At 46.8% G+C, this 12,396-nt stretch overlaps 2 protein-coding genes across 2 annotated transcripts; one reads left to right on the top strand and one right to left on the bottom strand.

Moving 5' to 3' along the window:
• The first annotated feature begins 12 nt into the window (after positions 1 to 12).
• Positions 13 to 2,018, top strand: LOC125764525 (cyclin-Y-like protein 1). Its single transcript, XM_049428871.1, has one exon. The coding sequence runs from the start codon at positions 207 to 209 to the stop codon at positions 1,293 to 1,295; it is 1,089 nt and encodes a 362-aa protein (XP_049284828.1). The 5' UTR covers positions 13 to 206; the 3' UTR covers positions 1,296 to 2,018.
• A 2,719-nt stretch (positions 2,019 to 4,737) lies between these two features.
• On the bottom strand, positions 4,738 to 11,007 carry LOC125764452 (nuclear pore complex protein Nup214-like). Its single transcript, XM_049428720.1, has 2 exons — positions 10,790 to 11,007; positions 4,738 to 10,713 (listed from the first exon to the last, which is right to left on the bottom strand). Exons 1-2 carry the CDS (start codon positions 10,823 to 10,825, stop codon positions 4,966 to 4,968), a joined length of 5,784 nt encoding a protein of 1,927 aa, XP_049284677.1. The 5' UTR covers positions 10,826 to 11,007; the 3' UTR covers positions 4,738 to 4,965.
• Between the last annotated feature and the right edge of the window lie 1,389 nt (positions 11,008 to 12,396).

Here is a 12,396-nt window from a genome sequence, read left to right as displayed (position 1 = left end):
CACCCATTGGCCATTATGCTGCTAGCGGAGCAGCTTTTTTGATTCCTGCCAAAAATACACTTAGCTACACTTACACGGGCCGGCGCAAAAAGCGTACACAAGCTGGTGTGGTTTACCATTCAAAAAAGGGAGTTTGATCCCTTGAAAGCACCCGCAAAAAGGTTCGCATAAAAGGAGGAAGAAAGCTTGCACGTGTGTTTGGCAGGATGGGAAACAAAGCATCATGCTGCTCGTACTCGAGTCCACCGCCGACGCGCAAAGCAAAGGAAGCGCCCGTATTCGAGGAGCATCTGCCCGAGGGCGAACTGTCCGCAAACAATCTGCAACACATTTCCGAACGTGAGGGTGACGACGGTGAGCACGATCCGTCGGTCGATCCGTCCGCCGGCACCATGTTCCTGGAGCGCTCGAAACAAAGTCTCGAAAATGGTATGACGCGCAAAAAGTCTCAGCATCAGATCGTACCGCAGGGCGGTGGTGGTCCCGGTGGTGGCGGTGGAGGCGGCGGTGGTGGTGGCGGTGGAGGTGGTGGTGGTGGTGGTGTGCTGAAGAAGAGTAGCAGCTGTTCGACGATCTACCTGGACGACAGTACCGTGTCGCAGCCGAACCTAAAGAACACGGTCAAGTGTGTGTCGCTGGCGATCTACTATCACATCAAGAATCGTACGAGCGAGCGGCGGATAGACATCTTCGATGAGAAGCTGCACCCGCTAACGCGCGATCCGGTGCCGGACGATTACGATCGGCACAATCCGGAACACCGGCAGATCTACAAGTTCGTGCGGACGCTCTTCAATGCCGCCCAGCTGACGGCCGAGTGTGCCATCATTACGCTCGTCTACCTCGAGCGTCTGCTGACGTACGCCGAGCTGGACATTGCGTCCTGCAACTGGAAGCGAATAGTGCTCGGTGCGATACTGCTCGCGAGCAAAGTGTGGGACGATCAGGCGGTATGGAACGTTGACTACTGTCAAATTCTGAAGGACATTACGGTGGAGGATATGAATGAGCTCGAGCGACAGTTTTTGGAGCTGCTACAGTTCAACATCAACGTACCGTCGTCCGTGTACGCAAAGTACTACTTCGATCTGCGCACGCTAGCGGAAGCGAACGATCTATCCTTCCCGACCGAACCGCTCTCGAAGGAGCGTGCCCAGAAGCTGGAAGCGATGTCGCGCGTCATGCAGGATAAAGCGACAGCGGAAGCGCTGAAAAATGGCATGAAAAAGTGGTCATCGATCGATAATATCCACCAGCAGGGAGGCATCCGGCGCAGTGTTGCCATCCTGTCGTGATTTTCTTCCCTCCCGACGCCGTCGCACGTGAGCGTGATAACGGTGATGGTTATCGCGTAGATCGAATCGCCCGCCCGCCATAACACCTTCCGACGTACGAAGAGTCCGCAGGTGCTGAGAGTGTCCTGGCGATGGACGCTTGAGAGCAGCTACACTGCTATAAACTAAACTTAGGGTGTAAACTATCGTCGTTAGTACGCAACGCTCTACTCTTACTATCGCTGTAACTGTAAACAAAATCGATACTGCTATTGTAATTATTATCATCGCTATCATCGCTGCAACTATTATTGCACACGCTCGCCGGTAATTATTTTTTCGGTCAGGACACTCGTAGAACGGTATGCTACCGTTGCCGCTGAATGTTACTGTTGCTAGGGATCGTGTTTTCCTGTGCAAAATTTAAAAAAGATGACAGTATACGCGTGTATACTGTTTCCCACATTTTACTAATGTCATGCTTTTTTTATTAAAAGAACAAAATTTATTCTTTATACATTCACACAGCCACACACACATTCAAACTCATACCTATATAACTCTGTGCTCGAAAGGAAAGATGATCAAATGGAGATCATGCAGTAAGGCTTTAGAAGAAACAAAAAAAATCTAACGGCAAGAGGTTCCACGACACTACAAACACAACAGAAAGCACAAACAGCAAAACAAAAAACAAAATAGATAAGCGATTCTCATCGGCTCATGTGTCAGGAAAGCGAAAAACGGTCGAACAAAAATGGTGTCAATTTAGAACATTTTTTGCAAAGGAAGTAACTACCCTCTGGACACAGCAGAAGTGGAATATAAAAGGAGGTAACTTTTAAAAACAAAACAGTGCGTAAGCTAAAGCTGCTACGCACCGAATGCAATATTTTTTCTGTTGTGCAGCAATTTAACCAGCATGGACGAGCGAATTGAAAACAACGATTTACACCAACAAAATGAAGAATTTTGTGTACTGTACTACACGGTACAGTTTTGGATCAAATTACATTAACTACCAACAAAATTCTGCACTCTTGCCAGTTTAACATGAAATCTGTTCTAAGTGAAATTATTTTTATTTGTAAAACACTTGAATTTCTATTTATTTGCACATCAGTCTAAATATCATTACATTGCGCTTAACTTTTGTTTTAATATTTAACAATTATTCTTAAAATGCCAAAATTTACATTCTGTTCCACATGTCTAATTCACACGTCTTGCTTCCTTTCCATTTCCGGCCGCCTGCACAAAATGTGCTCTAGGGTAGAATGCATTTTCTAGTGATATTTCTTCAGCGTAACTAAATCTACTACTACAAAACTACTATCAAAGCAGTAAAAAAAAGCTATAGAAGAAACCGTTTGTAAAAAAAATACCTATATAAATATACAAAAACATAATAAATAGAAGAAAAAAACACCTAAACAAATAATTGCGCACCGCTGTTTGGCAAATCGATAGTCGATTCGATAGAAAACCGTGTAGCAGCAAAATCTCAGCCAGTCAAAACTGAGGAGGACCGAGCCTCTTCCAGTAACCGTTGAGGACGCTTTTTTATAGTGAAACAAAATAAAGCATGTGTCGATAAAAGTAAGATAAAACAAAAAAAAAACAGAAACAAAAATAGTTACACTAAAGAACAAGGAGAAAAATACACAAAACACGACAGTCCGCTTTGGGAGAGGAAACGAAACTTAACTATGTACTGCAATAGGTATTATAAAAGTATACAATGTAGAAAGTGCAAAATGTTTTGCGAAGAAAAAACATAGAAGCGAATAAAAAAAAAACACAAAAATCAGTAGAACGTAAAATTAACAGAAATAAAAACCTCCTACGGTATTGTAAAATGCTAGACGAATGACCAAACCAAACCATCGCAAAACAAATTTTTACCAAGTTCTGCTAGTGTGTGTATGTGTGTGTTTGTGCGCATCTTGTTCAAGAGAAGAATGGTTTTAAACTAGATGCCAACAAGTGTGTGGTATATCATGCTGTGTTCCCCGTAAAAATTTCGTAAAGAACCTCAACATTACTGTTTATTGTTTAGGTCTTTTGTTTTCTTCGTTTCAATTAGAGCAGTCTCTAATCCTGACCGTCACGTTTTCCATTATTTCATTTTAGCACTACTAGTCGATCCTTTATCCTTTATCCACCTCAGGTCCACGTATTATTGTCTTGTATATTTTATATTTGTAGCCTCTTTTCCTTCGCCTAGTCGATTTTCATTGTCGGCCAATAATCTATTCAAGTAATAACTAAGTCATATAGTTTTCCTTCTACTATCTACCAAACGTAATGCGAACGAAAGGCGTGACACGCAAAAGCACGCAAGAAAGGAAATGGTTAGAGAAATATGAACCAACCTGTACGACCTCACGAGAGAAGATGAAGAGAGTAAACAAAAAAAAAACAGGTTTATACTCATAGGACGTGAAATGAACAATGAAAAAACAAAACAAAATGAATTAATTCGTTTCGATTCACCCTAAACGATAAAAGCAACTTCCATAATGATAAAAACCAGTCCAGAATGAAATTGGATAAGTCAAAAAGAAAACAAACATGTGTATAAAAATGTATGAAATTTAGATTTGTTATCTTTTTTTTTGTTTTTTTTTTTTTACGTTTTTGGTTAATTTTGAACTTTGGTTAACAAAAAATTGCAGCACAAGAGTTAGTCAAAAAGATGTTTCATGGCTAAACATCCAGTCGCACATATGAAAAATTATGGTTGGAAAAGGGCGAATGTTAGTTTGTAACGAAAGCGCTGACTGAGGGTAATAAAATTAAAAAAAAAAACATAAAACGTCGTACTTCTCGTGACTATTTTAGAAAAAAAAAGTCGTGGGTGTGCGAATAAAACCGAAAAAAATAGAAAGCATAGTAATAAGAGAGATAACCGGAATAGTCATAAAACCGAATGAAGAGGAAGTAAAGCAAAACCACAACCACTAAAAACACATGAGCAACAATTACAATTCCGTTCGAAACCGATGATAGTGAATCGAAGTGAAGATATTGTCTAATAGGAATTAATAAACGTATATAAAATAATAAAAGAAAAACAATGCCGAAACCGATCGCGACCGATCGAGAAGAACCTGATGTGGGTTTGATTCTTGTGTGTGGAAGGTGTGTAAGAGAATGTGATCGTAAAGTTTTCGCACGATCGAGAAAAGATCATCGAAATGGATGGAATATCGTACCAATTTATATATGAATGAATCGTAACTTGTAAGCCTATTTGCGCGAAAGGAAGTAGGTATAGTCTCATGATGATAAAACAAGAATAAAACCGAGCAAACAAAAAAGAGGTAAAATAAATACGAAGGAAAAAAAACAAATTTAAATGCAAACATATGTTTCGTTTGATTAATATCCGCGGTTGTGGGGGAGATATGTACATTCGAAAGGTTAAAAAATTGCCTTTTTTGGAGGGTTTATTAAAAAATACCTAATAGACTAGATGTCTGAAAGTAAACACCTTCAGCAGTAAGTAGAAACAATGCTTACGATAACGAAAACGGTGAAAAATTGGCATACTTTTCGGGTAAGTAGAACTAATAGAATCAAAATACTTATTTGATTTGTATGGGTGTTGTAATGTTTTTTTTTTCCTTTTATCTTAATATTGACAATAAGACGAAAAATTCACTTTTAAATTGTAGCTAGTAGCAGGTTATGAGCGCCAGCTGGAAAAGGACGAACCGCCGAACTGGGTTGGCTTTTGTGCTTGTTGTGCCGCCAATCCACCGAAGGACACACCGGACGAGGAGGATCCAAGCTGCTCGAACAGATTGTTGGATGGCGTTGGTGAACCGATGGCCGGCGTCGGTCCGGCACCACCGAACGGTGAACCACCGCCGAACGTTGCCTTCGGGCTACCGAATGTGGCCGCACCACCGAACGTTGGTGCACCGCCAAAGGTGGGCGCACCACCAAACGTTGGTGCACCGCCGAACGTTGGCGTGGCACCGAATGCGGGCGGTTTGCTGAATGCCGACGTTGCACCACTCCCCGCGGTTGGTGAGCCGAACGCATTTACGTTCGAACCCGTAACACCAGCACCACTGCTGAACGGTCCCGGGCTAGCGGTGGCCACGGAACCAAATCCACCGGGCGATGTTGCACCACCGAAGATGGATTGCGTTGAAGAGACGGGTTGCGCTGGGACGACGGAACCGAACAAACCCGTACCACCGGATGTCGGTGTGGATGCGACGGGGCTGCCGAAAATGTTACCACCGGCAGCAGGAACGGTACTGCCACCGGTTGCTGCTCCGAATGCGGACGAACCACCGAAGATGGAACCACCGCTAGCACCGGGTGTACTGTTGGTGGCATTCCCAAATATTCCTCCACCGGCAGTGCCGGTTGTGGGGCTGGTTGTCGCATTACCAAAAATATTGGACGTCGTCGTAGCAGGAGAATTCGAACCAAAAATGGAACCACCACCGGTCGTGCCCGTGCCGCTACCAAAGAATGAACCCGTCGATTGTGTGCTGGTTGCGGTAGTTGCGGGCGTTGCACCGGTTCCAAAGAATCCACCGAACATGTTACCACCGGCAGCAGGAGCAGCAGGAGATGCAGCAGTAGCAGCAGTAGCCGGTGCAGTAGATGCCACACTTGGCTGTACAACGGACGCGAACAATCCGACCGGTGCTGGTGTTGCCGCCGCTGTACCGAACGTAGCGGCGGGTTTCACCGTTCCAAACATTGACCCACCGGACGAGGAAACACTGCCGCCAGCGCTACCGAAGATGTTGGTCGCATCCGTGCCAGCTTTCGGGGTACCAAACGTTGCCGATGTGAAGATATTGCCACCGGTAATTGTCGAGGGACTCTTGGCACTGGTGGAAGTGGCCGAGCTCGGTGAGCAGATACTAATCGAACTGAACAAATTGCTCGTCGTATCTGCTGCCACCGTTGTCGTCGCGGTGGAAGTAGTTGCCGGTGCAACCACATTCGATGCTACCGTTGTAACGGTTGTCGATGCAACAACAGCTGCGACGGGCTTTTCGAGCGATAATTTACCAAAAGAAAAGGCGCTCGGTGCGCCCGTTGTAACGGATCCAAATCCGAAGCTCGATCCTCCCGGGGTAGTAGTTGTTGTTGTCGCGATTGATTCCACTTTCCCGTCCACTTTAGCCGGTTCGTCGCTTGTGGTTGTTGCAGTCACCGTGGAAGTTAAAGCGGTTGTGATCGTCGACGACGTCTCTATTGCTGAGGTACTCTTAGGCACACCAAATCCAGACGACGTAAAGCTGTTGCTTGCAAATGTTAAACCGACCGAGCTTGCCGGTGATGATACTGGGGCGATTGCTGTTGCATTTCCGTTGCTGCTACCAGCAGCTGTGGGTTTAATAGTGCCAAAAAAGGATCCAACCGTTGGTGTGGTGCTTTCGCTTCCAGTCCCTGTACCAGCAGCAGGAGAAGAAAACGTTGGCGTTACGGTAAGCGAACCGAAGGAAATTCCCGAAAATAGGCCCGGAATTGGCTTGACTGTATCATTTGCTGCTGTTGTCACTGTTGCCGTTGTTGCAGTCGTTAAGGTCACGGTGGAAGTTGGTTTGGCAACACTGCCAAAAAGACCACCCGAACCGAAACTGGTACCACCGGTAATGCTACCGAAAAGACCTCCACCGGTCGGCTTTGGCTGCGGTGACACACTCTTCACGGTAAGATCAACCGACGAGTCGACCTTCTGAAGCAGGCTGGTAAGGGCCGGTAGTGGCGCTTTTGTCGATGGTGCCGGTTCCACCGGTCCGAACGATGGTGGTAGCGGTTTATCCTTCTGTATTTCCTCCACCGGTGGTAGATTTTCGCTCATAACCGTTGGTTTCGGTTTGCCCAAGCTTAACGATCCTTCCGACGGTCCGCCGATGTTGAAAGAAATGCCCGTCCCATTGCCAGCGGACGCTGCTGCGGTAGTGGGCAGATCGAACGAAAAGTTCGGTTTCGCTAGCGAACCAAACGATAATCCTGATGGCTGACTATTACCGTTGTTCGTTCCGGTTCCGGCATTACCGAACGAAAATACAGATTTCGTAGCAGCGGCACTAGAAGAAGAGGACGTTTCCGTCGAGGATGATACAAACGGTGTCGCCGATGTGTTCATAGCGCTGGTAGCGAAACTAAATGCACCAGACGAAGGTTTCGAGACGGTTGCGATCGATGCCGGAATAACGGGATTATTCTCCTTGCCACCACCACCACCAGAGCTGGCGGGTGTGTCCTTTTTCTCCTTATCGACGATTTCCTTACTAGCAGAAACGGCAGAACCAAAGCTCAACCCGGTGCTAATGCTTCCACCGTTCGGTGTTGGTTTCATTCCGGTATCAGCTACAGCAGCCATCGGTGTAATTGTTGTCTGCCCAAAGGAAAAACTTCCGGCACTGGGTGCTGCTGGTGCTTGGGAACCAAATGAAAAGGCTTTGTTCGCTGTCGCCGTACCCAGCGGTTTTACTGCCGGCTTTGAAGGTTGCTGTTGGACAACACGTTGCTGCTGCGGTTGCTGTTGTGGTTGGGGTTTGCTTTGTTCTGCTTCCTTGCTGGAAGGTACAGCGGTCGCTTTTAGTGCCGCTGCTTGTTTTACCTTTTCCTGCTCCACAGTCAACCGTCTGACTTGATCGCGCCGCTCGCGTACCACCTCGGAACTAAGCCCAACACGATCCGGCCGTTGCGGTTTCACCGTTACCACCTTTCGGCCGACGAGCGCTCTCCGCAGGGCGGACTGTTTCGATTCGCTTAGCTTCCTAGTGTCGGCTGCCACCTGATCACCGAGCGTCATCGATATGATCGAGTCCGTTAACGATTCGATCGCACTCTCGGACGTATCGGTCGCGTCACCGGGCAACTGTTTGTCTCCCAGGCCCTTCGCACTGCCGCTCCGATCCTCCAGCCCCTTCAAGCTGCTCCGCAGTCCGAGCTTGTTTTTAAGGTACGCGATCTTCTCGCCCTGCCGGTTTAGAATGTCTTGCTGCTTCGAAAGCGTTTGATACAGCACCTCCAGACTGGGGATGTGCATTCGCTGCTTTGTCCGCGCTTGTTTCGCTTCCTCCAGACACATCAGTTGTGCCTTCAGCTGCTTCGTTACGGTGTGCAGCTGATTTTCATTCACCTGCAGCATGTTTTCGAGCGCGCTCAGCTGACGCCTACTCGTCTGTGACATGCCGTGCGCTTCCTGGTACTGATGCACGGTCGGATTGTTGTAAATCGCACTCTTGCTGTTCGCTTCCGCTATCATCGCGAACGCTTCGTTCAGCCCGAGCCGCAATGTCTGCACGTCCGATACGAGCGACTGTGTGCTTTCGTTCGCCTGCGCAATAATGTCTTCCAGCTCGCGCAAACTACGAATGATCTGGGTCGATTCCTCCTTCTGTCCGATTTGCACACTTAGCGAGCGATTGCGCTGCTGCAGGTTGGTAAGTTCGCGGGTAAAACGATTCAGCTCATCGATCGTCAGTGTGCGTATGATCGCGTTACTATCCTCGGAGGAAAATTCGGACTTCTTCTTGTACTGCGTGTCTGCAGCTTGTGGCCGGGTTGATCCAGCGCTAGCAGTAGCATTGCTTTGCTGGGATTGCTGTTGAACAGGGGCAACATACGTAGGAGGTACGGTAACGAGCGGTTTAGTTACATCCGGCCCCGTTATGGACGGTGCAGAAGCTGGCGTCGAGGATCCCATTGATGCCATGGCAGCTTGAAAGGGTGGAGCGGACATTGTAGGCAGACCACCGGCACTTGTTCCCAATGCTGTCCCACTGCCAAACGCGCTTGTTCCTGTGCCTGGGGCTGAAAATCCGGCAAAGGAGGAAGTTTTCTTTTCATTAGCACCTCCTATTCCTGCTTGCAATCCACCACCCGTGGCCGTTGAACCAAAGGTAATCTGTTTGCCGAATGTTGGTGCAATGGTGGCAGGTTTTTGTTGTTGCTGCTGCTGCTGCTGCTGCTGCTGGCCGGTAGTTGCACCACCTCCACCAAACAGATTTATAGGAGATTTCTGCACCGCTTCTCCAAGGCCGGAATTAAAGAATGATTTCGATTTCGCAATAGCTGGTGTTGATGTGGCACCATTCGGTACAGCGAAAGATATTTCCGACGGTGGTAACATTCCCGCGGATGATACCGTCGGAACAATCGCACTGCCTGGAGGCGGCTGGTGTGGCATTGTACCAACTGCCGGTGTTGCCGACTTTTCCACATCCAACTTCACGAATGCGCCACCGGAAAGATCCTGCACCGGTTTGGGAGGAGAGCAAATGTTCGGTACATTCGGCAGCATGTTAAGCACGTTGAAGGAAACGAGCTGACCGTACGTCGAAAGTAGATGAATCATCGGCATCACCGGGAACGTTTGTTCGCCTATTACGAGCTCGTGCGTACAGCCCGTTTCGAGCACCAATCCGATTGGGAACGATTCCTGCTTATCGCTCGTTAGTGGCAACTCGGCACGTGCCTCATCCGTCGTCGTCCACTGGCACCAGGTGGGCGCTTCTCCACTTTCCGTCGTGCCCAATATGCCAACCTCCATGCTGTTGGCCGATGCCATCAGCAGCAAATTCCAGGGCAGTATGTGCTGCAAAAACACTTGCCCTTTGCGTGGTCCACTCTGACTGTAACAGATATCGTCGTAATTGATAAAAACCGGATTGCCAGCCTTGGGTGCGTTCACGATGAACAGTGCCGGTACTGAGTCGTCCGCGTGTGGTAGAAACACCGCGGCAAATTGGTACGTACTGAGCCACTGGACTGCCAGTACGTCGAACCCTCCACCGCCCTCCACCACACCGGGCGGGCAGACGATGGTGCGGGCCGGTTTCAGATCCGGTTTGTACTGTACCAGCTTCCCGTTTACGAACGCTACCACCAGCTGCTTACCCTTCGGACTCCAGCAGGCACACTGAGCCCGCTCCGTGTCCGAATTGTTCGTATCGAGCGAGTGGAACTCCATACCGGCCGGTTCCTTGAGTGTGTACACCGAAAGCCCTCCCGCTTCGGTTCGCACTGCAAGCACGTTGTGTATGACGGGGTTCCAGCAGAGCTGCGTACTCCGAACATTGGGTTGGGCGGATGTTTTGATTTCATGCAGCTTCACGATCGATCCGGTCAAGAATGACGGTACGGAATAGATGTACACGAACGGTACTCCGTTTGCAATGATATCGACCGCGAGCAATCCATTATCACAGCTAACGGCCAACTGGTACGGTTCGCTAGGCAGTGGAACCGTGCGCAGCGGAACGATCTCATTCATTATCCGGTCGCTGGTGATGTCTTTCAGCTTGAGTACGCGCAGCTCACACCCAACCGTGCCGACGAATACCAGCCCGTGTACACTGGCCGTGGCAAGCAAATTGCAGCCATTTGTTGCATTTCCGTTTCCTTTAAAAATCGGCACCTTGCTCTGTAGCTTGAATTTTAAATCCTTTCAAAAGGGTAAACACAGGATTAGCATTATCATTATCCTTGAAAACGTAAACATAACCTATGTTTCGGCTTACCGTAACATCCAAACCAAGCGGTGCCGGTTGTGCCATTTTTTACGATGCGTTAGTTCGTCGTTAACCACCTACCGCCAGTAAATCACAAGATTAGGGTAATGTGTACGTTTGCACCTTGTGAGGTTCAAATTGTTTCACAGCAATCAGTACGTAAAACAATCGATGCAACACACAACTTTCGTTCCACATACAAACGAACCCGCTTTTTTCGCTCTCGTTAGTTGACAGCACTTTGACAGTTGAACGTAGAGCTACAGCTGTGAAGAAGTTTAATGATGGTGCATCTACACTACCGTTCGATTATTTGGTGGGATTTTTTTTTAGCTCAGTTTAATTATAGAAGAAATGTGGAGTTATTGTTTACATTCTTACATTTTTTTTCTTTCAATAATGCGTTATTAAACTCAACGTAATTAATTTATTCTGTTTTGTTGATACAATGCTCACGTAGTGTAAATTTACCTTAAATAACATCGCAAAAATACATCGCAATAGAGTAAAACATTGTTGCTATGTACCAGACAGGTAGAGCTTGAGATACGCGGCTTCGGAAACAAAAATTTCAAGAGCGACAAATGGGGAGATTGCTTTGAAATGAAATTCAAAAGTGAAATAGGAAAAGTCATTCCCTAGTTTTCGAGAATCAACCGTAAGCTGGTGAGCATACGAGGATTTTTGGTTTTAAAACAGATGAATTGTTTTAAACCAATGAAAACACGAAGGGATAAAAACACTTTTGGGTGGGTTACGAATGATTAAAGCACCGTGGGCGTGGCTACAACACTTGTGGGCGTGGCTACGACACTTGTGGGCTTGGCTACGAATGCATTAAACACTTGTGGGCGTGCGAAAACAGTTGTGGGTGTGGCTGAAACAGTTGTGGGCGTGGCTACGAACGAATAAAACACTTGTGGCCGGGCTACAAAATTTTAAAACATTTGTGGGCGTAGCTAAGATGGCTTACAATACATGGATACGATGGCTTAAACACGTTTGGGCGTGGCTACGATGGCAAAGCTCTTGTGGGCGGGTCTACTGGCTGTAAAAGTTGTCCTTATAGCCATCAATGCTTTCAAGCTGTGGGCTATGCACATTAATGATGCTCAGGCTGAAAAACTTTAGCGAACTCTCATCCTGCACATCCGTTCGTTGATCGGCTAATTTCAGATAACTTGATTTCGCATCTCACTTATGACTAGGAACGCTGTACCGAGTTCACGATTTTCACCATCGCTCTGGTAGATCATGCAACAACTGCGGTACTTCCGTGTGTTGTAAGGGATCTGCAGTTCCATGTCCAGAGTTTCCTTAGCTTTTTTTGGGGATATTTAGCAAAATTTATAAATAGATGTATTGTTGTTTGTATCACAGGAGTCAGCTGCATCCGGCGACGAGCTTTCTCGATGGTCCGTTGTTTTGAAACATCGTCACTGGGTTTTAAAAACTTGCCTTTCTCATCGATTTCATCAAAACAATAAATTTATTACTTATTATAATTTTCTTTGTTTAAATTAATTTAATTTAATTGAAGATTATTTTAGCGCTACCGGCTCGATAAAAAACCTAATCAAACTTTTGACGAGAAAAGTTAAACAACCTTAAAGTCG

This window comes from Anopheles funestus, chromosome 2RL (genome assembly GCF_943734845.2).
Source record: "Anopheles funestus chromosome 2RL, idAnoFuneDA-416_04, whole genome shotgun sequence".
In the NCBI taxonomy this organism is placed as follows: domain Eukaryota; kingdom Metazoa; phylum Arthropoda; class Insecta; order Diptera; family Culicidae; genus Anopheles; species Anopheles funestus.
This window is presented reverse-complemented; position numbering and strand designations above follow the sequence as displayed.